Source organism: Psittacula echo (assembly GCF_963264785.1).
Source record: "Psittacula echo genome assembly, chromosome: 3".
Lineage (NCBI taxonomy): Eukaryota > Metazoa > Chordata > Aves > Psittaciformes > Psittacidae > Psittacula > Psittacula echo.
In genome coordinates, this window is record NC_137736.1 from 86,671,474 (window position 1) to 86,698,777 (window position 27,304).

At 36.7% G+C, this 27,304-nt stretch overlaps 1 protein-coding gene across 2 annotated transcripts in view; it reads left to right on the top strand.

The window, feature by feature from the left end:
- Positions 1 to 7,001: 7,001 nt before the first annotated feature.
- Positions 7,002 to 27,304, top strand: part of KLHL1 (kelch like family member 1) — a gene marked incomplete at both ends in the record, with an annotated part of 228,888 nt that continues 208,585 nt past the window's right edge. For both annotated transcript variants that reach the window (XM_080614309.1, XM_080614310.1), the window contains one exon: positions 7,002 to 7,498. In XM_080614309.1, coding sequence (XP_080470435.1) covers positions 7,002 to 7,498 — 497 coding nt within the window. The remainder of the gene's footprint in view (positions 7,499 to 27,304) is intronic.

Consider the following 27,304-nt stretch of genomic DNA (forward strand, 5'->3'; position numbering starts at 1 on the left):
CAGTGTCAAATGCTTTGCACAAGCCCAGGTAGATGACATCAGTCCTTAACTTGTCCACCAACGCTATCATCCTATCACAGAAGGCCACCAAATTTGCCAGGCATTGCTTAATGAAGTGATGTTGGCTGTCACAAATCATATCTTTATTGTCCATGTGCCTTAGCATACTTTCCAGGAGGATATGCTAGGCAATGCACTGCAGTTCACTGGCCTGCAGCTCCCCAGGTCTTCCTTTTTTTTCCATTTTTAAAATTTTAAAAACGGGTGTTAAAATTCCCATTTTCTAGTCAGTGGAAACTTCATTGGACTGCCATGACTTCTCAAAGATCATCTAAAACTTTAGCTATATCTAAAGTGCCTATTGAGAGTGTTTCCTGGCTTATGCTAATTCCTGAACTAATTTGAGAGATGATAGTTTATACAACCCAAAACCATTTTAATGATTGTGATAATGCCTTATCAGTATTGACCATCTTATGCCAGTTACATTGGCTCTGTTTAATTTAATAAATCAAATTTAATTCACTGGTATATATAGTGGTAAAATCCTAGATACTTCATTTTTATATAGTCTGTTTTGCAAACTATGTGTGTCTCCATTGTTGTGATTTGCTAATATATAATATTTGAAAGAATTTTTCACTTCATAGTGAAAAATAAATGTTAAATAAAAAATCAGCAGGAAATTGCATATTTTTTTTAACAGAATAGGAAAGTAAACCAATTCTAAGAAGGCACGGAAAAAAATGACAGCAACTATTATTGAATCTAACTAACAAAAATAATTCCTATTTTCTTTTCATCACCAGAATTTCCACTGAGAAGAGAGACTGATATGATATAATTCATAGAAGCACTGCTAAAAGTGATTGTTTTGTTTTGTTTTGCTTTGTCTAACACTTTTCTTATTGGTGATTTGAATGAGAAATTCGATAACCTAAAATAGATAGTAACAACTTTTGTGTGAATCAGCAAGTGGGAGACATGAGTGACTTTCAAATGTTAAGGTCTAGGAATACTATGTGGAACATGGCATAGGAGCTCAAAGGTGTGTGTGCTCTTTCTAGTGTGTACTAGATAGAGTTTAAGTGCTTCTTTCAACCATAACTTTGAAAGAAAGGTACTTTTTTTAGTTAAGTGTAATCTAACACCACCTTTGGAACTGCAAGTAAAAATTACATATTTCTCAAGAGAACTGACAACCATTGCAAAGAGAGAAACTATGGGAACTGATTTTAGAATTGAAGAACCTTAATAGTCTTTATTTTGCCTACTTTTCTAAATTTAATAATTACTTTTCTGGTTTAATAATTTTATGTTCTCTAGCCTTCATTTACTTATGAATCTTTATCCATGACAAATCATGTAGCATTTACTCTTCCTAAGTGAAAGTTTACACCCGTTTAAAAACTGCTTTAGGGTGTGTTTATACAACTGCTTGTGATCTTAATAAAACTGTATAAGAAGTGACTGTCCCTCAAGCTAATATAACTGACAGTGCTCTTCTAGGCTCCTGCAATGCAGAACAAAATATATCTGATCAAATCACCAGTGGGAGCAATTCATGTATCATTATTTTATCCAGCATTACTATGGAGGCAGTAACCAACAACTATGGAGAAGCAATTTTTGTTACTGTCTGAAATAAATGTAGCAGGGTTATGTCACCACACTTACAGAAATCTATCCTGTGCTGTGCTAGCTCACTGTTAAATTTGAGAAATAACGTTTAACCTTTTAACTTATTACAGGCATACTAATTCTCAGAATTTCAATCTCAGTTGAAAACTCACTACAAAAACACACACAAGATCTGACAAGTGAATCAGGTCTGGTTTACTGTCTGTCTGGTTTTGTTATTCTTTTCTTGCCATTAGAAAACAATCATTGTTAATAAATGTAGACATATTTATAGTATTTTAAGTATGTTTATATATACTATTATGGAAGGAAAATCAGCTCAAAAACTTGAAACTCCACTTCCTGACTCACAGCATTATTATGTATACATTACAAACAACCTAACAGTTTAGTTTCCCACTACTACCATCTTTTCCCTGTGTTTCACAGTTTACTTATCTAAACCAACTCAGAATATACGTGCATTTCACAAAGCTTGTTCAAATGCTTTGCACACAATAGAATTTTAAAGAACAAGTCTAATATATTATTTATTTGTATATCACTTAGCACACTGCCAGTTTCTTTTCAGTAAGTTTTGACCTCTCAATGGATGTCTAGTCCCATCAATTTCTTTCTCTACTCTCTTTAGCTTGAGTATTCTATAGATCTGTTTCACAGCACCTTTATAACCCCCTCAGATTCTTGCTTCTAAATGTCTAATTAACCGCCCACAAAACCAGCATCTTTACAGTTGAAGTGCATGTTCGTTCATTCATTCATTCATTCATTCATTCATTTATTCATTCATTTATTCATTCATTCATTCATGTGAGAATTCCCACATTCAAGTGAGACTTGGTTTAAAACCATTCATTCTAGTATTATCCTTATCCGAAGCATAGTGATTTATCTTGTGGTTTTTTTCTGCTTTTTTTCATAAAATTTTAGTGTCTTCTGGAATAAAAGGCCACACAGATTAAAATTCATCAACAGAATTACCCCTTATTCTTTTAATTTGCTGATAAGTATATATCTTCTCTTATTAATAACTATCATTCCATAGTAACACATATGCTCATCACCTTCAGACTCGTTGTTTATCTTTTGACTTTATGTAATGTGAAGACTCACACTGACTGTAGACTAGGACTATACATAACTGTAAGGGTACTGCTAGGAAATTACTTTGCATGATGGTTCCTTTGTTGTTTGTTTTAGCAATCACTAACTGCAACTATGACTTTATTCCTGATCCACCAGTTCTCCCTGGGGTACAGAGTACAACATGTAAATAGTTTAATGTAATATAGCTGAAACCTAAAAATAAACAATACTCCAAAGCTTTGAAATGGAAAGAAGGGAAAAAAAGGGTTAATAAAATCTGACCGGTTTGGATACCTACTTCAAGGTTCTTCTCTTTGGAAGTTCTTTTTTACTACTTGGAGGACTTATTAAAAGAAGATACATATCCCCGAGCTATTTCTCCTGAAAAAAAATGAGCATGATACTTCCTTAGAGACATGACTATATGAATTTAATTCTTTTGAAGAGCATCAGAAAGATAGAAACACAAAGAAAAAGTATCAGGAATCTGACTCATAACAGAGACATAAAGATTAATCACTTTCATCTGTTTGCCTAACTAACAGATAAAGAAAAAATAGCTATAAGTACTTTCAAACAAAGTATGCAAAAGTATTCAAGATTTCAGTGGCTATGTATAAAATGGGGAAACTACAACAGATGAGGAAGTTCAGAAACTTGCTGTTTAATAAACAGATATACAGTGTGACTCACTATGTTCCAATGTGCAACCAACAGACACAGGAAAGATTAAACGTGTTTATTATAACCTTGGAGACACTTCATGGAATGTCTGAGATACGGATGGAAGGCAGTTAGGCATCAAAATGTTTTCCTTCAACAACTTAGCTACATGTGTTCATGTTTGTATCAACCCCATACAAGTAGACTAAGACATATTTGAATAGTAATTATTTTGTTGTAATTCCTATGAGCAAGGTCCCTAGAACTCCAGCAGAGAATTTCTTTTTTTTTTTTTTTTCTCTCCTGATGGATAAGCAAGTCTGGCCAACCTATAGAGTTAAGTTACTCTTTCTATGTGTCAGAAGTTTCAACTGAAACTCAAAAGACATTTCTGTTCATCTTTTTGTGTGATAGCCTAGACTAGATTCTTTGCTTCACTGGCATATGTCAAATGTATTCACATTGAAACATAAAGACAAGAAACAATGGAAATCCAAGTAAACCAAACCTTTTCATTCTTTTAGTTTATGCTCAGGAAACCAACTTATTCATTAACTATATGTAGTGATATTGGCTACTTCTTCAGTGTAGCTTTTTTTTTGGGAGTAGCTCTGTTTTACTGTAAATTGAAAAAATAATTGTGACTGTGATATGAATGAAGAAAATCAAGAGACCTTTCCTGAGTTCATTTTATGATAGAGAAGTGCTCATATACCTTCATACATGAAAAATCAGGTATACATACCAAATGAATGGATCTCTTACTTAAAAAAACCTGGATATGTAATAAAAAGTGAAAGAATAAAGATAAAAAGTATATGGAAGCCAATACACAATATATTGAAGAGCTGAGATTTTAATTATTAAAAATAAATCCAAGAGTATTTATTTCAGTTACTGCCATAACTGAAGTAAAGAAGCATGAATAATAACCTTTTTTTTTTTTTTTTCTGTTATGATTGCTTGCAAGTGTATACAGGAAAGGTGATAAAAAAAAATAATCACTTTCTTGGATGATACTGTAATATACTTATTTAATACCATCCAACATATATTTACAGAAACATTTTTTTAATATACTGTAATTTATATTTATCTATGCAACAGAAATAAACCTAGAAAATCTAACTTGTCAACCGCTCACATCAAATGATCAACTAAAATATTAATGCAGATTTTGAAACATCTGGGATTTATAATATGGCAAGGAAATTACATAATTCTCAGCACGTTTCTGAATTTTCCTAATCAGTTAAGAGGTATTAAAACCAGAACAGATAGCATGCTATTGTCTGTTTATGTATTCCTTGATTAAATCTACTTTATATGTACATACCCACATCTCTTAGAGCTTGTAACTAGACATTAAGCAACCAGAATTCACACATATTTTCACAACAGATGCATTTCTTAAGTGTCTGAAAAGATGAATGCTTCCTTTGTCCAATTCTAGGTGAAGAGTTTTAGGTTTTTCTTCCTACTCCTCTCCCAAGCAGCATGCATTCTCTCAGATCACTTCCTGAATAAGAAAGAACTGTCTTTTCTGTTTGCTTAAGAATGTTTTTTGTCTTTTTTTTTTTTTTAATCACTGAATACTGAAAGCAAAATTGAAGCACTAGAGAGTTTGCTGTCCAGCTGTTGAGGCATAAATCAATATTTAAAATACACAGTGGCTATTTTTCTTCCTTTGAAAGTAGGACTTTAGGTCCTGAATTTCTTGTTCTTTTAAAACCAGAACTTTATTGATGTTAAACACAAACCCTAATATTGGTTTGTAGCCAGAAGCACTACTTCAGTAGTAAATAAAACAGTAATATACTTCAGTGATAAAGTAAACAAAACAGTAATAAAATTGTTAATTAATGTTTGACTTCTGTTTTTCTCTGGAGTAATTTTCAGGTTCTAGTGTTTTATCAATAAGGAGCTAATGCATTCCAGCTTCAGGGAAAGAATTCCTTCAACTTTATTTCTTGATTTCACAAAGAGTTAGTATAACAAACTTTTGTGATAGCTCACAAGTGCATGGATAAAGCTGGCCAATGCAAAGAGGAGTACCTGACGGAAAATACAGCCTTTTTAATAATTTTCCTAGAGATAAATCTTCTTCTAAAATACTACTTTCTAAGAGACAGGTGGATTGCAGGCATTCAGAATATCATCTTATTGCTGCCAACTTTTTATGCCTGGGGATTTATGAGCTAGCAGATGATGGTATACAGTTTTGCTTCTGTATCCCTCTCCTACTTTTCGCCGTGAAGCTCTTAACTCTGTAATTATGTCCCAGATGCACAGTGGACTTCGTCACACTCCTCCCCAGTGGGCAGATGTTTCTAAGTAGATCTCTCTGTTGTAAAGCAACCTCCCTTGGGTTTAACACCATCAAAGTGCATTAAGAGCACATATAAAAGGTAAGAAGCAGATGTGCAGTACTATTTCTGTTTGACACACTGTCCTATCCAGTGTTTTCTACTGGTACATCAACACTAAGCCAACAGAATAAATTGTTAACCTGTAACCTCACCCAGTCTGCATGAAGTCTATTAAGTCTGTACCCCTGTGATTCACACTCTCGTGTTTACTTTGCTGCTGCATTTGTTGTTTCACTTTATTTTGCTCCCAGTTTTACATTGTGCTCTCAGAACCAAAATACCAAGGTGAGGAGGCCTTCACTGGAGGGAGGGGAGGAGGAAGATGCAAGGGACGGTTAGTGACCTGACAACTTACTTGCACGAAGTAAACCAAAGCATTTCTTTTTCCCTCTGCCTCTTCACACTGACAGCCCCAGAGCACATCTGCGTCACATACAGGGGAGGGGGCGGCTTGGTGAGAGGCGCTGAGATGGATAGAAAATTGTACACTGAGAACCTTGACAGCCTCACGGAAGTGATTTTTTTTTTTTTTTCTCTTTCCCTTTCTTTCCTACGTACAGTGTATATAAAGAAGCCTCTCTTTCTCTCTGTGTGCCAGCTCTCAGCCTTTGCCACCCCAGATAACTGCAGGCATGGGACTCCCCTGAGAAACAGGATGGGAAGCCGGGAGGTGGAGACAGCCTTCCATACTACTTTTTCCCCTCTGGCTGCACTCGGTCACGGATCCCTGAGAGAGGGAGGAAGAGCCACCTGCCTCCCGCTGTGGCTGCTGCTGCTGCAGGTCCTCTCCGGGCTGTAGCTCTCTTCCCCGCTAATCAGATTAGCGCGTCTTCTCAGCCTCCCTCACCCGCTCTTCCCTCGCAAGTGCCTGTTTCCCCTGAGAGATGTCTCTCATTCCTGCCTTTCTCTCCTCCCCTTTCCGTTGATCACCGTGTAATTCTCGTCAGCTTTGGGCATCTTTGTCTATCCCCCTTTCCTGCTGGCTGTCTACCTCCTCTCGGCTCCGTGCATTGCTCCATCCATCCATCCCCTCTCTCTGCACGGCTGTGTGCTCGCATCTCTCTCCTCCCGCCGGCTGCCACTCCTCGCCCTACAGGCGCAGCGCTGCCCGGAGGAACCGCCGCCGCCGCCGGGAGCGGAGCCACACCGAGCTGCTGCTGCGACCGCCGCCGCCACGCGGCCCTGCCTGGCCGCCGTGAGTCCCGCCTCAGCCCGCGCCCGTACCCTGCCCGCCGCAGCACCATGTCCGGCTCCGGCAGGAAAGACTTCGACGTGAAGCACATCCTGCGCCTCCGCTGGAAACTGTTCAGCCACCCCTCGCCGGTGGGCGGCCCGGCGGGGGGCGGCTGCCTGCCGCCCGACAGCAGCTTCGAGCACTGGGGGCCCAGCCAGAGCCGCCTGTTGAAGAGCCAGGAGAGAGGCAACAGCATCTTCTGGAAGAAATCCGCCTCCTCCGCCTCCTCCTCCTCAGCTACCACCGCCAGCCCGGCCAACGGGACACTGCTGTCCGCCTCCAGCCGGCCCGGCGGGGGGCACGGGCTGGGGCACGGGCACGGGCCGGGGCCGCCGCCGCCCCGCACTGTCTTCTACGTGGAGTCCCTGGAGGAGGAGGCGGTGCCCGGCGAGATGGAGGTGGCCCGGGAGCCCGAGAAGCCCCTGGCGCCCCCGGAGCGGGAGGAGGCGCCGGGGGGATGCGCGGATGGATGCAGCCGGGCAACAGGTGATGGAGACGGACACAGGTAAGGGAACCGCGGCGGATCCGGCGCAATCTGCGCGGTGTCCAAAGGTCAGGGTACGTCGGAGAGTCCCTGCCCCGCGCCCGCAGCGGTGGGCTGTCAACCGCGGGTCCGCGAAGGGGTGGGGCACAGATGGGCTGGTATGCGGACATTTTTGAGGGAGGGTCGTGGGACTGGGGTTGGGAGGGCTTTTCCGTTTGAAATGGCAGGGTTTGGGGGCGGAAGGGCTCCCCGCCGCGCGGGAAGGGCGGGCGCCGGGCTGCCTGAGGGTCTCGGGAGAGACCGGGCATTCGCGGGGTCGGGGTGCTGCGGGCAGAGGATGCTGCCGTTGCCCCTGTCCTACTGCTGTCCTGCCCCTGCCTCTGCCCCTGTCCTGCTCTTTCTCTGCCTCAGCTCCTGCCCGCGGGGCTGGCCTGGGCATACTCATACCTCAAAGCCGGTGCTCCGCGCTGGGGATCGTCAGCACTCAACTTTCTCAGAAGCTCATTAAAATACTAGCGGGAAGCGATGTTCTGAGTATTGGGATGGCAGGTGAAAAGCTCAAAAGTAAAACCGTTCACTTTCAAGGAGCTCGGCGACTAAATCGTGTCAGAGCCTACCTCAGAGAAATTATTATTTTTACGAATCATCAACTGAGTGACTTCTGAGAAGATGTGAAAACAAGCAAGACACATCTAGGTGCTTGTGTCTCATATGAAAGTTCATATGAGTTGAATTGCTTTTCTTTCTCAGTCCTTGTCCCTTCTTCTTCCACTAGCCCAAACAGAAATTAAAATCCTTAGAAGGAAATGTAGCGAAGACAGAGCTATCAGAAATACTGTGACACAAATAATCCTGAGGATGAAATGCTTCATTGCTTTAACTCTGCTTGCCCCCACCTCCCCATGGTTAAAATAATTGCATTTTCATTTCCCTTGTAATTTACTACTTTTCCTATAGAAAAAAAGTATAGTTCTGTTTCTAAGCAGAAAAGAATTATTTGTGTTCTTTGTATTGACAGTAAAGCATATGGTATTAAATATTTTATTATATTTTATTTGATAAAGAGACATCACTGTGCATGTGTTTGATTTTAATGCAGTTGTAGATAAATATACATGTGCGCATAACTTTAAGCATGTTAAGCCTTTCAGACAGACCTAAAAGCATATATTCTGTATTTGAAACTCATAAATTGTTTTGTCAGCTATCATAGTTAATTTCATAGAAACTACATGATTTAAAGAAATGTGGAATCGTTGATGAATGAATTAGGTAACATTTTTAAAGAAAAAGCAATGCTGAAGTTTTCATGAACATTGGAAGTTATTCTGAGCAACATGATGCTTATTGTAGGATTCGATACAAATTGTTATTGAAATATACTACAGACAGGTAAAACAAGATAAAATTATCTTTTCAAGTTTTCTGAACTGAATAGAAGAGGTTAAAAACTGGCACAAATATAATCTCATTCTATAGATTTTACATTATGTGTGTCGCAGATCTGAGAAACTTCAGATATCTGCAATGCTGACAGAAGCTTACTGAGTTTTAATGGCACCGCTTAATTTGTCCATAAGAATTGTCTTGCTAGAATGAAGTTCCTCATCACATATGTATTCTGTGCTAATATATATATAATTTATTCTTACTGCTTTTTTTTTTTTTATAATCCATTTATTCCACGTTCTTCATTCTCTGCTACTGAAGCTACACACCAATCGTCAGTAGCTCCTCATCTTGTTGAAGAAATATGCTAAAATTGTTCAGATTTAGAATAACTAAGACAGGGAGATATCGTTTTATTATTAATGAAAATGCCACCTTTTTGATATTTAAATGAGATAGTGTTAGGGTCTGAGACTTTCTCTTTTTCTATCCAAGATTCTTTTATTTACCTATATGAATTTTGAACGCTGTGGCAAGAGATGGTCAAGTGATGCAAAAATGTCAGTGCTGTGCTTGAAAGCTCTGTGATCCAACAAACTTCTAATGCCCTTGCAAGTTATGTCTCACTGCTTCTGTAGAAATTAGTCTTTTTATAAATCCCATATGCCATGGGAAGGGACACTTTCCACTAGACCAGGTTGCTCAAAACCCTCTCCAACCTTGTCTTGAAAAATTCCATCTACTTCCAACCGCCTACCGGGGCAGGGACGCTTCACACTAGACCTGTCACTCAAGGCTTTGTCCAACCTGGCCTTGAACACTACCAGTGGAGCATTCACAACTTTCTTGGGCAACCCATTCCAGTGTCTCACCACCCTCACAGTAAAGAACTTCTTCCTTGTATCTAACCTGAACTTCCCCCGTTGAAGTTTGAACCCATTGCCTCTTGTCCTATCACTACAGTCTCTGATGAAGAATTCCTTTCTGGCATTCTTGTAGGCCCCTTCAGGTACTGGAAGGCTGCTATGAGGTCTCCACACAGCCTTCTCTTTTCCAGGCTGAACAGCCCCAACTTTCTCAGCCTGTCTTCATATGGGAGGTGCTTCAGTCTCCTGATCATCCTCACAGCCTCCTCTGGACTTGTTCCAACAGTTCCATGTCATTTTTTTGTTGAGGACACCAGAACTGTACGCAATACTCCAAGTGAGGTCTCATAAGAGCAGAGTAGAGGGGCAGGATCACCCCCTTCGACCTTCTGGTCACGCTCCTTTTGATGTAGCCTAGGATACGGTTGGCTTTCTGGGCTGCAGGCAACACGTTGCCGGCTTATGTTCAGTTTCTCGTTGACCAACTACCTCCAAGTCCTTCCCCGCAGGGCTGCCCATTGGCATTAAGTAGAATGAAGGGTTGGACTTCACGCATGACATAAAGTACTGACATAATGGTTCTACATTCCATTTTGCATTTGTAAAAGCAAAACAATTAATGTTTCAAAGTTAACGGTTAGTATTAAACCACTATTTGATTGCATGAAATTGCTTGAAAATTTGCATATCAAATTGTTTTATACCCTGTATGACAAATCTGACAATAACTATGTTAGATAGTTAAACATAGATTCTATTTTTATCTTAATTTTGTAAGAAAAAGCTGTTAGAAATAAAAATCTGTATGCTGAATTTACAATTAGTATTTATAAATCAATCACAAAAATGCTTGGAAAATAGCAGTGGCTAAGATTTTCTATGTAGCCACTCGCAAAGAGTTTATAATGGAGTTTATCATAATAGCTTTTTTCACGACACATTAATCATCCCTCAACATGAAAATTATTCACTTAATAAGCAAAGAGTCAGTATTTTCTTTCCTCATTCCTCAGGGAATGATAGTATGCTTTGCTTGGTTTACACTGTCTGAATCCTATGAAGATGTAATTACTCATGAGCCCTCAGCACCGTTCACCACTACACTCAGTATGTGCATCATAGAGTTCATGGGTTTATCTTTACAATTGTCCTGTTTTACAATGGCGTGGTAAGTCAGAGAGAGGTATAAAAGCAAAAAAAAGATTGAATTGCTTGTTTCAAAGCATATAGCTTTTTTGTCCTTCTACTTTCTGTGTTCTCAGTTGCACCCATAAGTAATGAGCCCTTCTGCAAACCAGCCCCAGACTCCTTTGGCTGCATGCAAGAGGAGTAAGGAGCACAGGATTCAATAAACATTTTGTTTAAGAGGCAACTCGAAGTAGATATGCCTAGTCCACACAAAACAAGCACTGACAGTGTGGAAGTCTTTCATAAAACATACAAGTGTTGAAAAATCAGCTTCTGAAATATGGCAAGTCCTCCCACCATTAGATGCTGTTTAATAGTATACTGTAAAGCAATAAGTGAAAGGACTGAGTACTGTGCCCTTCCTACACAGCAGTTTCACACTCAAATCTTGCTTTACTAGAAAAAGTCATGAGGAAGAAGCTTTTTCTACCATTCCTGCCAAATTTGTCAAGTGGGAAGCAAAAAAATTCAGTATTAATGGGAATCCAAAAGGTTAAAAAATAAGAGCATAATTTTGTAATTCAAACATTAACTGAGCAATTTAGTTTAGAAGTTTCTACACTCAGAAATTTTTATTTAAAGTAAATAATTATTTTATAAGAAACAATAATGATCAATGTAAAACCAGGAACATAAAAATGTGTATTTTTAAACTAGAAAATCAAAACAGTTGGATAAGCATTTCTTCAGTATTTTTCTGTTCTGATCCCACAAATATTGTATTTTATGTTTTTGATCATTAATCTCTCCCACTTTCAAGTCTTCCTCCTTTTCTCTTAGCAGCCTACCACCTTGTGGTTAACACAATGATATAGAAGGTTACGAGTTTGAAACCTGTCAGGATAAGCCAGAATTTCAATGCAGTTTTCTAATTTAATAAGAAAACATTCTGATAATTTTAGAAAATGTAGATAAAATTGCCATCAAAGTTTAGAACTTAAGTACTTAGTATACTGTTCTATGTGTACCTCACCTCAAGAGAGGATCCTGGGCTCTGTTTTCTAAGTAAAGGAAGTTCTCTGTTTGCAGCTGTGACCTTGGTACCTGAGCTTACAAAAAAAGGGCGATTAAGACAGTCTTCTCGTGTCTTAGTCTGTCCTGTAAACTCTCACATCTTTAAGTATTTTCTCAACTGAACATAGAGAATCTTCAACTCAATGCCTTTCTGTGGTGCTATCTTCTTTGTATTATTTAAATGTCAAAATATGAACTGTGGGTACTACTGTGATAGCCAGATGCTAAAATTAGATACTGTAGATGTCAAATTTATAGCTGTTTGCATTTCCCATTGACTTGGCTATCTCATATACACTGCTCTGTTAGCTGTGTTCTGTTAACTGTGCACTGTTAGGAATGTAATTTAATGCTAGAGGTGAAATATAGATCACACAACTCTGCATTTTTAGGTTATGGAATCAGAAGAGAATAATTAATTTTCCTTTACCATGAGCTGGCTTTTCCTCAGTTATAAAACTTTAAAAAATAGTTACATAACTTCTATGCTTTTATACTTATACTTTTGACTTTCATTAAAAAAAAAGAGGCAGGGTTCATACACAACACAGAACACAGACCTTTTTCTTCCAAAGTACTGGTTAATTCTCAGAGGATGCATGTTCTGTGCCTGGGATGCAAAAGAATGTTGTGATAAAAAAATAGTGCATGATCATAGCGAGACTGTAGGTACACATAGATGGAATTAAAGTTACAAGGAAAATCTAGTTCTAGAATTTCTTGTGTCATCTTCAGCTTTGCTATCTGTAGAACATAATTTCTAATGTGGGTTGTTTAGGGTTTTTTTGTTTTTAACAAAGGAAGAAGAGCAACACACATCATTTCATGTGCTGTTACTTTTTGCATCCACCACTTGGATGCAGGGCTGAAACTTGAGAATTCACTGTATATATCTCACTGCCACTTGAACTGACAGAATAACTAATGGCAAAAAGAAGTTGTTAATTTTTGTGTGGATAATTACACAAGTGATTGTATACTTTCTGTGCAGAAACATTGGAGTAGATGATAGCTGAAGGGATAGCAAGCCTTCAGTGTCTTCTGCTGCATTTGGGAACCTAGTAGTAAGGCCAGACTCATACACTTTTCTTCTTGGTGCTCCCAAAATTACTTCCTTTTGTTCCATCCTCTTTAAGCTTTTGTAGTCTTAATTATGTGTTCACTTTCTGGTTCTTATTCTAACTTTTTTTTCTCCTTTCCACAGTCTAAAACTATTCCTGACTGCACTGTTCAAATCGTAGGTTCCTCAACCAGTGTCGTGAAACTTAATGTTCCAGGTCACTAAAAGAATCACTGTCAGACATATTAGCAAAAGTAATTTTAATAGAAATTTATGAATGTGTGGTTCAGCAGAATTTGATGGCAAGGTTCACTCAATTACATTCAGAAAGAGTTTGTGTCAAAATTGGCAATGATTTATATGGGATTGGGTTAATGTGATTTTTACAGAATTGAAATAATGTGTATGGAAACCAAAAATACAAAGGAATAAGGGAGACCTTCCTGTTGAGTCATGAGGTTCAGACTAGACAATCCTTATAAATTGACAGAGCCTAGGTGCAGCTGGATTTAGTCCTAGTCTCAGACTTTGACACCACTTTATGTTTAAAGGAATTTAAAAGGAAATTGAGGTAGGAGTTTTGAAAGTGAAAAGTGTAAGGGAAACCCTCCCACTGAGTCACAAGTTTCAGATTTGAACTGCTTGCTTCCTAAACTTCCTCTCGGAGAAGAGCCTGAATGCAGCTGGACTCAATTTTAGTCTCAGAGTGTTCAATGGTTTATGTCTAATGAAAGAAATAAAGGGAATAAGGACATCCTCCTGTTAAGTCAGACTCAGCTGTCAAGGTTCAGACCAGACCCCCTTGCTTTGGAGAGCAGTCTAGGTGCAGCTGGATCAAGTCTAGTATCAGACTTGGACAATGGTTTATGTCTAGAAGATTCCAAGTGTAATTTAGGAGCAGTTTGTGTTAAAATGAATCATGAGATTTCTAACAACACTTGGCTATTGAAGCTAATATATATACATTTAAAATTAAGTATCTAAGCTAAAACAACATACCAACATGGAGATGTATGAATATATAGATGTATTATATATATACATGTACATATGTTAAAAATTTCCCTCTGGTGCAGTACAAGTAATTTCCCTCAGGTGCAGTGAAAAGTAATATACTCACATCACCTTTCTCAGCACTCCTCAATGGACAAAAGGTTGGGTGTCAGTGAGCAGCAATAACAGCCCAGGCAGATAATCCCCCTATTTCATAAACTGAGAATTTACTGACTCTGAGAGGTGTGCCACTTGGAGGGAGGTGACTGGTCCCAGCCCGCTTGGGTCTCAGAGAGCTCACTCTCTCTTGGACTACTATTTATAGGATCTTAAGATGATTTGCTTTAGTCAGTAAATTTTCATCTTGGCCTCAAAACTTTTCCAGGGAATGAGTTACCATCTCAAAAGAATTCCTGATATGATCAGGGAGTATGTGACCTTTCTAATATCTGCATGGCCCTTCCCACCTTTGTTAGGCAGTTGCAGTTAATGGTCAGGGGTGCCCAGCTGTCTAACTCCTTGCATTTGGGCAAAGTCTGTGGCCTAACAGTAGCTGCCTGGGGAAGCAGAGGTGTCCAGGAAAGAGGAAGGGAGGAGGGTGCACCATCACATTCACATAGTGTTACCTGATTTTACTGGCTTCTCTTAAGATCTGCCTCCTTGGTTTACTCAACAGGTTACTTACTGTAATGCAGAACTGTCTATTCTTTCCTGTATCTTGTCCTAGATACTTTCACAAATCAAGTGCAATTGTCCTATAGTTCCTTAACAGCTTGTCTGATCTCTCATTCTTCCGTTTCTCTGTCACTAATTTTTGAATTTCAGTATCATTTACATCTTCCTCCAACTCATTTGTCAGTTTTAATGGAATCTGAATAGAATTACCATTCCTGTATTTTCTCTCCAGCTCCTAGTTTTACTGTGTTTCTCTGACCTGTTTCCTCAGCCATTGCCAAGTTGATGATACCATTTGCTATGTTTAATGGGTCACTAAGACACCTAAGTTTGAGTATTTCATTCTGCCAATGATGAGGATTTATCTTATCTCTTTCTTAGATGCACATTTTTTAATAAGGTGAATTGTCTTCTGGACATGCCTATTCCTCTTCACTGAGTGTAAGAGTAGTCTAAAGTGGCTAGTTCAAATTTAAATGTTCAATTTAAATGTTTAATGTTCAATTAAGTTTGAGAAAATGAGCACCATCTGGAGTCTACATTGCAAATTTAACTTTTAAAAGGATAGAATTAAATTAATTAAATGCATTGTCATAGCATTAATAAACAGTGTATCTCTCATCCTAATAAATGTAGGGGTGCTGCTTTGAAACATTGACTCACTAAAATCACTAGAAATCAAGATCTGACAGTTAATTTTGTTGTTGTTATCCATGTACTTCAGATACTAGCTAAAACATCTTTTTTTCCAGACTAATTTTCAGAAATGCTTGCACTGTTTTCCTGGAATGTTTCCAAAAGGTTCAACATAAAGAAAACATTTGGCAATGAGAATATCAGCTGCACAGAGAGTGGCTAAATCAGTAAAATACTTTTGAAACTATGGTTGTCATACAGGTAACATCAAACAGCATTAGAAAAGGGAAATGCTGTTCAGTCTTTCTGTAATAAAAGCAAAAGCATATACAGAGAAGAACAGCTGGAAAATCTAATTGATGTTGAATCTGTAGATAAGCCTCCAGAAATAATGCTGGCTTGAATAGGTTGTTTTTTTTGTTTGTTTGGTTTTTTTTTTTTCCTGTTAAAAACCAGTTTTTTAATAATGGTAATATCAACACATATAGGTCTGTATGTGCACACAGACATCTAATCTGTATCATCAGTGTTTCTCTCCTAATATAAACATCATAATGCATATATATAAAAAATGGTATGTATGCATATTTTTTGTGCTTATGCATATACACATAGTTTTAATCTTTAGATTCCTACTCAGTTATTAATAAATAAATTTTAGTTGATTTTCCCATGCAATTTTTGTGAGCAATAAAGTTCACTTAAATGGTATAGATGAAGAAAAGATAGAGCATATTGGTGGAATCTCTGCTAGATTCAGAGGTATGGTGCTGCTACATATAAGTTTACATGTTCTTAACACATGAACATTGCTTTCTAATAGCTATTTCTTATCCTTGTGACACATTTTGGTTTTATACCCTGTTGCAAGTGGATTAAGAGATTGCTGTTTTATATCTCAAACTGCCATTTTTTAGGTGAAATCTGCTTCTTAAATATTATACTATGATGTCTTGGCAGAACTTTGGAGTAGACGTATTTCCTGCTGATGTTTGAACAATTTTTTTAAAATACCAGATTGGTGACCTAAAATAATCTGTTTGCACTAGGGAAATAGTTAGATGTGTCCCATTAAAAGCTTCAGAAAGGAAATCTGTCCTGTAAAAAGCTGAGAACTGCTGCAGCTTCCACAGTAAGGTAAGTGTGTAGTCATCCCTAGTAATACTGAATAAACCCCAAACTAAGTCCCCAATCCCAAACTTTACCAAACATGTAATCTCAGTAGTGCCTAAATTTTTAGATTTTTATTTCAAAAAGTCATAACTTACCAAGAATTTAACCCACAGATCCAATATATTAAAGTATTGTGATTTTACATTAAAATGTTCAACATTTTATAACATTTGGATTTGCATTTGTCACCTGTTTTTACCCTTGCTCTCACTCTAACCATATGGAAAAAGCAGCATCGTTTTGACCTTATGATATCTTTTTGCTGCTATTGTAGTGTTGCTTTGTGCAAAGCTCAGAGAGAAACCTCAAACCAAGTCAAATCAAAGAGCACAAAAGATCCTTCTATCTGAATGGGTATAATCACACATTTATACCTTCTTTTCTGAATGTAGCCCTAGAATTAATCCAGCTTTGGCTCCTAATTGTTTCTAGTGATTCTTAAACTATGTAAGTGCGTAGGTGATTCATATCTCTAAATAGGGTTCAATATACAACAATATGCAAAGAGGGAAAATACGGAATGTATATCTAATGCATTGTTTTCTTGTATTGTGTGGTTTTGTTGAAACTATCTGCTACTGGAATATCTTATAGTTTACCAATGAAGAAGTTCTTTCAGAGCATAGAAATTGTCTTGTGTTTCTTGGGCAAATGTTCTAAGTATGAAGAAAACATGCAGAAAGAACAGTCCAGCTATATTTGCAACAGTATGTGGCGCTTCAGATGTCAGCTTTCTGTTCTTAGACTTCTGACTCTCTGTGGAGATAGATAGCAGTTCTTTTTATGCATTAGACAAGTTAGGTGTATCACTAATTCAGGCCTTCAGGCCTGGGTCACTACTTTTTCTCAAATTCCATGTTATTTCTCTACGTATAAATTGCAATCTAGAATAATATTAGTATACCTCCATTCATTATTAATCTCCACATACAGTCATACATTTTTATGCATGCAATTGAATTATGATAATTTGGGTGTATCAGGAAGATTATTTTTATAAAGTTATTACATAATTTTATAGTACTAACCATCATGCTAAATGTGTGCCTTCTGTTTGTAATGTCTAGTGGCTTTATTTATGCAAGTTGATTTTTGTTTGCTGTTTCGACTTAATTTTTATTATTAATTTACCCACAATGATAACCTACTCTTTATGTCAATTATCTGAAGTTCAGATTAAAGCTACCCCAAAATAAATATGTGTCCCCACCTTCCCCCAGAAATATCTATAGTAAGCAAAACTTCAAAGTATGAGATTCAAGACAAGGAAGGCGGGAGGAGAAAGAAAAGGAGAGATAAGTAAATAATATAGAATAAACAATTCTTAGTATTTCAAATTAGTCTTCCATTGGCAGATATAAGGACTTCATATTGCTGCCACACTTCAGAAGATCTTTTTGATAGAAAAAACTTCAATAAATAGTTGTTTGTTAATCAAAAATACCTTCACAATATTTGATTATAATTAATTCTCCTGAATTGACATTTGTATATCTTGTCATTTTAATTTAGAAGAGCAATGACTTTGTTTTCCAAATGTAATATTCTTTAAGAGAATTGAAATTTAGATGAAAGTGAATGCTTCTGTGAACTGCTCATCTGCAGTGGAAGTGGAATTTATGAAAACTGCTATAAAAGGTATGCAACAGGAAAGCCTTGTTCACATGCAAAAGGTAGGGAAAATAGTTCTATCAGTTGCCCGTCATATATTTTTTCTGGGCCCAGTATTTTCACTGTAGTCACTAATGAGTAAATAATGAAATAAAGCATGGGCTTCTTAAAAATAAAGATGGAAACAGGCTTAGAGGTTTCAACAGTATGTTACAGAAGAGAAATAGAAAGAAAATAGTCTTGAAAAAACAGAATAATCAGCAGAGATAGCCAGTAGGTTCAAATGCCTAGATAGCAGTTCAGCAGAAGTTTTGCAGTTAGTGAAGAACAAATATGAGGCAACAATGCCATGCTGCTGCTAAAATGTAATCATGGGAATATATGAACAGATATATAGCCTGAAAAACAAATAATTCCTCTGGTCAGCTTTGGGAGAGCCTCAGCTGTACTATATTGTCCAGGACAGTCAAGACAAGTACTGGTTGTCTGAAGAAATTAAGAAATTCCAGGTAAAAAAAAAAAATAAAAATTACTAGAACTTTAGAAAACATGTTGTACCAAAAAAAAATTACAATAGAATATCTATATCTATCTATATCTATATCATCTATATCGATATCTATATCTATATATCTATATCTACCTCATCTATCATCTATATCTATATATCTATATCAATATGTATATATTTAGTGGGTCTGTAAGGATGCGGGGGATGGACTATTCATTAGGGACTGTAGTGATAGGACAAGGGGTAACGGGTTCAAACTTAAACAGGGGAAGTTTAGATTGGATATAAAGAAGAAATTCTCTGCTGTAAGGGTGGTGAGGCACTGGAATGGGTTGCCCAGGGAAGTTGCGAATGCTCCATCCATGGCAGTGTTCAAGGCCAGGCTGGACAGAGCCTTGGGTGACACAGCTTAGTGTGGGTTGTCCCTGCCCATGGCAGGGGGGTTGAAACTAGATGATCTTAAGGTCCTTTCCAACCTTAACTATTCTATGATTCTATATCTATCTATATCTACATCTACACATATAATTTTTTTGAAAAGATTTTTGCGATAACATTCTTCTGCTCTTCCTATGAAAGGAATGTAGGAAAAGACTTGACTTAAAAGATTTAAATTACCCAGGAGATGATCAGTAAGAAACTGATTCTACAGATATTGATGCACATGAACAGATTTCCTGGGAGTGGTGTGGACTATTTGACGTGTGAGCTTAGAAGGATAGGTTAGACCAGTGTTTGTTGATCATGACACATTTAAGCATGAAAGCCCTCCTGACTCGAAGAAGTAAGTGCATTAAATAATCTCTCACAGTTTCTATCAGTCAGTATCATTCTATGAAAAGGTTGGCTACAGATACTGACAAAGAGTTAAAAAAAAGGTCTAACTTTTCATATGGGGATTAAAAGTCGTTTGTTATCATCCCATTTTTACAGTATTCTTTGTATATAACTCTTATAATTTAAGTACTGCATCTCTTACATTTTATGGCCTCCTTGTTTAATTTGCTCTTCCACTAGAGTACTGTGGTGTGTCAAATCTCATGACTATGTATAACAAAGATCAGTTCCCACCATGTTAGGCATTTAACATGCACATATCTTAAAAAGCTTAGAGTTTAAAGAAATAGGACTAATTGGAAGTAAATGCCAGTATTATTATTTGTTTTGTTTTTTTAAAAAACATGAACTGAAACAAAAATAACTGAAATATATAGGGGAACTTTAAAAACTAAAGAAGCTGGTTTGAGCCTGAGTCCTTAAAGGCAAGACCCTTTATCTTTCTCAAATAGATGTTGTTGTAAAATAAATGCACCCACAGTACTCATAAAAATGAAGTTAAAGTGCATAATCAAAACTTGTGTGTTTTGTTCCTCAAACTCTATAATTTTAATTATGTGAAAATTTATATGTTCTTTTCTGCACAACATCTTTATTGATATGCCCCAAATAAGACAATTCAATATCATATTTCTCATTATATAATTTAAAAAGAGTGTAAAGAATATCATTAAGTCTTTTGCTTCTGGAATCAAACAGTGAATTAGATACAAAATAGACTTAAAAGTAGTTTTGAATAGTTTCCTAATAACACTAAGTATTCTCTAGTACCACTTGTCTCAAGCCCATCTAAATTGGTATGTTGATTTCTCTTCAGGTGACACTGTTTTCATGACAGGCTTCTGGCATTACTAAAGGAGTTGTAATAATACATTTTTATGTCCTAGGCTCTTAATCCTCTTGCAATAAGAGAGTACAAGCATTAAGAGTGTAATTCACAGAATCAAACATGGATGCATAATCAAGGAGATTGCTGTCCAAAGCGTCCCATTTCCTTTGTGGTGGTGTTTGGGAATTATGTATCAAAAACAAGGCAGAGAGTAATTAAGAAAGAAAGAAATTCGCCTTGTCTTATGAACTATCATTTAATAGGCTTCCTTCTAAAGGAGAAATTAGTTGGAAAGAGTCTTTCCAAATACTTACACTGTCCCACATGACATCCTTGTCTATGAACTGGAGAAGACATAAATTTGATGGATTGACCACTTGATGGATAAAGAATTGGCTGGATGGCTGCACACAGGTGCAGTCAACAGCTCAATTTCCAGCTGGAGAAAGGTAACCAGTGGGGTCCCTCAGGAGTTGGTGTTGGGGCTAATCCTGTTCAACATCTTTTTTGGCGACATGGATGGTGAAATTGAGTGTGCCCTCAGCAAGTTTGCCAATGACACCAAGCTCTGTGGTTTGGTTTATATGCTGGAGGGAAGGAATGACATCCAGAGGGACCTTGACACTCTTGTGAGGTGGCCTGATGCCAACCTTATGAAGTTTAACCATGCCAAGTACAATGTCCTACACCTGGGTTGGAGCAATCCGAGGCACAGCTACAGGTTGGGCAGAGAAGAGATTCAGAGCAGCCCTGCAGAGAAGGACTTGGAGGTGTTGGTCAATAAGAAACTGAACATGAGCCTGCTTCAGTGTGTGCTTGCAGCCCAGAAAGCCAACCATATCCTGGGCTGCATCAAGAGAAGCATGACCAGCAGGTCAAAGGAGGTGATCCTGCCTCTCTACTCTGCTCTCGTGAGACCTCACTTGGAGTATTGTATGCAGTTCTGATGTCTTTGACATAAAAAAGACATAGAACTGTTGGAACAAGTCCAGAGGAGGGCCATGAGGATCAGGAGGCTGGAGCGCCTCCTGTGTGAAGGTAGACTGAGAAAGTTGGGGCTGTTGAGCCTGGAAAAGAGAAGGCTGTGTGGAGACCTCATAGCAGCCTTCCAGTACCTGAAGGGGGCCTACAAGAATGCCAAACAGGGACTCTTCATCAGGGACTGTAGTGATAGAACAAGGGGTAATGGGTTCAAACTCCAACAGGGAAATTTCAGGTAGATATAAGGAAGAAGTTCTTTATTTTGAGGGTGGTGAAGCACTGGAATGGGTTGCCCAAGGAAGTTGTGAATGCTCCATCCCTGGCAGTGTTCAGGACCAGGTTGGACAGAGTCTTGGTTGATATGTTCTTGTGAGAGGTGTCCCTGCCCATGGCAGGGGATTGGATCTTAGGGTGATTTCCAACCCTAACCATTCTATGATTCTATGATTCAGTGATTAAGAGCTGATACATGTGTTTCTTAAATATTTTGTCAATTGTATGTCTATTACATTATATATTAATTCACTTGTGCATGACAAAAGAACATTTTGGAAAGATCAGTAAGAAAGTTCAAGATACAGAAAACTAAAAAAACCCTAAGATTAATTAATCTCAAGAATTAATCTTACAAAGATTTTTTTTCTTTTTTTTCTGCAGACTCATTGATATATTACAGCGGAGGCATATCTAGGCGTATGTTATTTTGCAAGTGAATTCAATAACTTCACTCTTCAGGGGTGTGTCTTTCTCTCTTGCCTGTTTGTGTAGTCTAAACAGAGCTAATCAAATGATTACTGTGCTGTAGGAAAAGCTCAAATATACCTCAGGATTGTTATTTTAATATTAGCATATGAAAACAGCAGTTGAAAAAAACCCACCCAACAGATCATTTGTGCATTCTATTACAAGCTGATAGGTGCTCTGACTAATATTATGTAGATAATATTGTCTGCTAAAAGTTTTGAAGAAAGCATGATTATGGCCTAAATTAAGCAGAAAAATATCAATGTCTTTTTTTTTATATATATTAAAAGGTGAAGAATCTGTGTATTTCAACATATGCACAGTTATATGTTTCTGTGTATATAAATATAGATAGGCAAGCCAGGAAATCAGGAACGCTATTCCAAAGTACTACTGCCTGTTTATTCAAATGTCATGTTTTGATCATATGTCCTGAACTCTGCTGTTGGGGCCACAACACTGTAATAAAACTTACATCTCTGCACATTTCAGCATATTGAAATGCCAAGTAGATGGGTCCCAGTTTCTTTTCTGATTTGTATTTCTTTTTATTTTTTATATTTTTTTTTTTTCTGGAAAAAATACAAATAATGGTATTGCCTTTTTGTCTTTTCATAATAATACTAAATTGGAGGAGACCCTGGTGCAACTCAGAAAAATACATTTCCCCTTTGCATGCAGGTGAAACTTAGTCTAAGATTCCTTACCATTACGATAACAGGCAATCTTTCTGCCAGAGCCTGAATTCCAGTATCATTTTAGAGGAAGCAGCAATTGTAATTACTTCTTTTCCACTTTCATAGCTGTTTTTCTCTTCAGGAACAGAACACTGTTAAAAACTTAAGTTAAAAAATTAACCAAACAACCACAAACCTCATGTCATATACAGTAGACAAATTTCAGAATATCAAAACTCAGTCTAAAGCTAATCTAATGTAAAGATAGCTATGTCTCAAACACAGCTATTACTAATGACTGTTTCTGTAAATTATATTGCATGCCTTGTGCTTGCTGTGCAAAAAATCCTGTAAAGTTAGGTGCATTTTTCTGAGTTCTCCTTTAAGTTTTGTTCCTCTGTAATAATAGTCTTCTTTTTTAAACTTCTGTACAGGGTTGGAGTCTGGAAAATTTCCAGATGGCAGTGTGGAATTTTCAGAACATTATTAGGAAACGCATACATGGATGCATTTGGAAAGCCAAAATGCAACATAATAGGAATTTGAAGCAAGAGCTTATAAAAAAAAAAAAAAAAACTTATAAAATTCTTTCTTTATTTTTAAGTCCCTGATTTGCTTTATCTTTCAAATTACTTTTCATATTGATTTGTGTAATTATGTCTTACCTTTAAGCATGCTTTTTAAATGAGTCCTTCTTATAGCAAGTTCCTTTAGGCTTGTTTGAAAATTAGTGGAAACTAAGATGTGTTAAAATGCGATCATTCAGTTCTAATTCAGTTCAATGTGAAAGGGTCATTCTAAAAAGAGTGTTAACAAAAACTAATAGTAAATGGTTCAAATAAATGTGTTGAATTTAGGTGGTTGAGGCTTCTTATTTACTAATTTATGAATTCTGGTTCATGGAATCATCAAGGTTTTGACTACATTGTCAGAGCCTTGGAAAACTATTAATCTCAAAATCGCATGAAATGATTGAGGGGATGGTTACAAGTCCAGTGGAAGACAGAAACTATATTTTGTCATTAATTCTGAGATCCTCTTTTAAAGAATTTTGCCATCATGTGAATATTTTTAAAATGTGTACGTTTTTGTTGATGTAAGTTCTTCCCCGTGTATAGTTATCTTACTTCATTAATTTTTTGTTATTCAGTCTTCTACATTTGTACAGGTTTGATATATTATTAAAACAGGCAAGGATTAAAATAGAAATAATCAGTTCTAGGTGGATAAACTTTGCAGTATTTGTAGCCTTTTTAACAAATATACTCAGTTGGTCTTATATTGTTGTTTATAGTTTACTATAAACATAATACCTCAACATTTTGTTTCCTATTACTGCTGATAAGTACTCAGTAAGATGTAGTGTCAAAGGGAAGTGAGCCATACCACTCTTATCAGAAATAACTATTTATCTTATAAGCTCAATAGGGGCAAAAAAAGCAGTGTCGTTCTTTTAAGCCTTTTGTTACATGTTGTGTATTGTCACTGCTTTATGACCTTTTCAAAATGACATTTCTTTTTGAATCTCTACATTGCATTAGAAATTAATTTCTGAGAATAAAAGAACAATTCTTAGGTAATATAATCAGAAAATTTTGGTGAAGTGGCATGCAAGGAAGAGTACCAAATTTCTTATAACCCTGTTTAGACTACCATAACTTTTCTTAATATTATTTTTGTGTGTTGGATTATCAGGTCCCAAAAAAATTAACAGCTTTGCTAAATTTTCTTTGCTAAAACTGCAGGCAGTCAGCATTGATGAAGCTATTTTAGCCTTGTTTTTACAATGACAATTAGTTTACTAATACGAGTTTCTCCAATCTAGTTTTACTCATCTAAAAGAAAGACATCTAGTCCGATATTCATCTGGCCAACCTAATGGACTCAACAGTTGAATATAGTTATTTGAACAAAAAAGATGTGACATATGCTGCACAAAATGAGTCCTCTGTCTGTGTTATAAAAGAACATGCATTAATTAAATAAGTGAAAGCAGAAATTCGTTATACAGTCCAAAGATAGCTTCAGATGTTTATACAAGTGCCAAAGTGTCTGGCATTCAACTATTTGGATGAACCTTGGATGCTAGTAGTCAAACAGTGCTACTGTTAACCTGTTGTGCACCACAGAATTGAAGGTGGCAAAATATGTTTGTGAACTAACAGTGTGTAAGCAAGCATAATACTTCAACCGCTGAATATTTGTGCATATTTTAAGTATGATTTCCTTTCAGATCAGATTTTATACCATCTCACTATAATTTTGTGTTTTACCTCTTGCATTTCAACCTTTTCTGTCTATCATGTCAGAAAAAAAATATGAATTACGGTAAGTACCCAAAATAATTATGTTCCTACAATTTTGTAAAACTCTATTATTTGAACATCGCAGCATTAACCAGCCTAAATACCATCACCAAAGTACTTTATGAAAAGGTAGAATATGTCTTTGAAGAGGTAACAGAAAATTTTGTAATTCAAACCAAACCCCAAAAATGCATAAGAAATCAAGACTCACTAGTCCTGGTGCTCACAGGATTGTTTGCTTTTATTACAGTGTGATTTTTCTCTATATGGAAAAGTTTTAACTTGAAATTAAAATGTTGACAACGAAGTCTTGGTTAAAAAATAACCTCCCTCTGGTTATTGTTAAGACTTCTAATTTGTAATTGTTTGTAAATCACTGTAATGATTTCTAAACTGAAAAAAATAGATTTTAGGAAGTATAAAACAGAACAATTGAAAAAAGCAGTTGTAAGGAGAATGTAAACTGATACTGTCATTATGGCAGTTTAATTCATTTTACTTTACAGCTGCATCAGTTTGGAAGCATTTTCAGGAACAGTTACTGTATGTCAGCTGAGAACAGAAATATCTTGAGAGAGGTCAACATGTTCATTTGCTACCTTCTTCCCATATCCTAAGACTGAAAATTTTAAATGTTAAGAGTTTTTCTTTATTCAATAAAATAGAAAAATGAAATATGTTAGTTGTCTTACATTATCCGATATTCTTGATTTATGTCTAGGTTAGTATATGCACACCTGAAAAGTTATGTGAAAGGAGATGGGCTTGGAAGAGATAAATGATTCACTTTGCTCCAAAACTTTTTGTGAAGGACTCCTCATTAGTGGAGCTTAGGATGAAACCAGGATAGTCTACAAAGGTTCATTATTTCATTGCTTAGAAATAATGTGGCAAGAAGAGGCATTTTTAGGTTTTTGTATTACAAGGGAAGCAGAATCACAATACTTGACTGAGATGATCATGATGATCTCAATTCACTTCAGCCATTTGCATTTAGTTTACCTATTTTGGTGTTTATCTACACTCTGTAGCCAATGGAGAGAAATATGTACTTTAAGCCATGGTTCAGCTGATGTATCAAATGTCTACAGTAATATGGAATTTTTATTCTTCAGAACTTATGCTTCAGAAGTACTTAGATTTTCATGGTGCCTGTCTGTCTTTCCATAAAGGTTCTTTATATATAGAATAATGTGGATTAAATTGGGGCAAGGCAGAATCTGAAATTTAGCCTTCTCATGTGCTTTCAGTACTAGGAAGGCAGCCCAAGCCTTTTTTCCCTGTTGTGTATTTACCAAAAATAAATTTGACATGAAGGGAAAAAAAAAAACAAAACAACAGAAAATCATCTCTGTAAAGCAGCAGTGTAATAAAATAAAATATGCATTTCTTTCCTTTCCTTTTTCATGGATATACTTGCTCTCTTTTAAACAGAACTTATCACAAACTCAATTCTTGTCTTAATATTTTATAACCTTAAACCTTATAAAACTTTAACTCTGATATAAAAGTTTAATACATCAGCAGAAGATAGTTGCTGAATAAGAATGTTTTGAAAGGGGTTCTTTAGCACAAAGAAGGAAGCAGTGAAGTAATTTGTGAATATTTCATGTTACAAGAACCAGCTTCAATGTCAGCCTTCATTTTTTTTTTTTTTAAAAATACCATCAAAAGGTTAGTTATAACCTTTAGAAAAGGTTACTTTAATAATAACAAGCATAGAAGTATATGAAATGTTTGCAAGCCTTTGGGTTTTTAGTATGCATGCTTCTGATATCAATTAAAAATGCCATCATTCAGGGATAAGTGAATTTTGAAATAGACATTGGTAAAAGCTTTACCCTCCAGAAAGTATTTTAAAGGAAAACAAATAAGAGGGAAATTATTGATATATATTTCAGATTAAAGTCTTTGTAAAACCCCATTTTATTCTGAGAGTTAGATAGTTGAACTAGTTTTCAGTTCCTTCCAACAGACTATACCATTTTGCTTCTCTGCACTGGTCCTACTAAAATTAAAACCAAAAATAACGAATGACAAGAACGACAAAAAACTTCTAGGAAAAGAGAGACTCGTCCCTGAGACCAAGGGTGTTTGGTCACAGATGGATCAGGTAGTCCAGTTACTGCAAATAGGCCGCTTCAAGCTATGTTTGATGGTTCTATATTGATAAAATCTTGCTTACCTAGTATGATTGCTGACTATCCAATGGTTTTGTGTCGAATCCTCAACTTACAAATAGAAATGAGGGACATCTTGTTTCAATCTGTGTTTTCTTTGCTTCCTCTCCATGTCTCAGTTGCTCTGGAGTTTACAGCAGTATGAAATACAGATCAC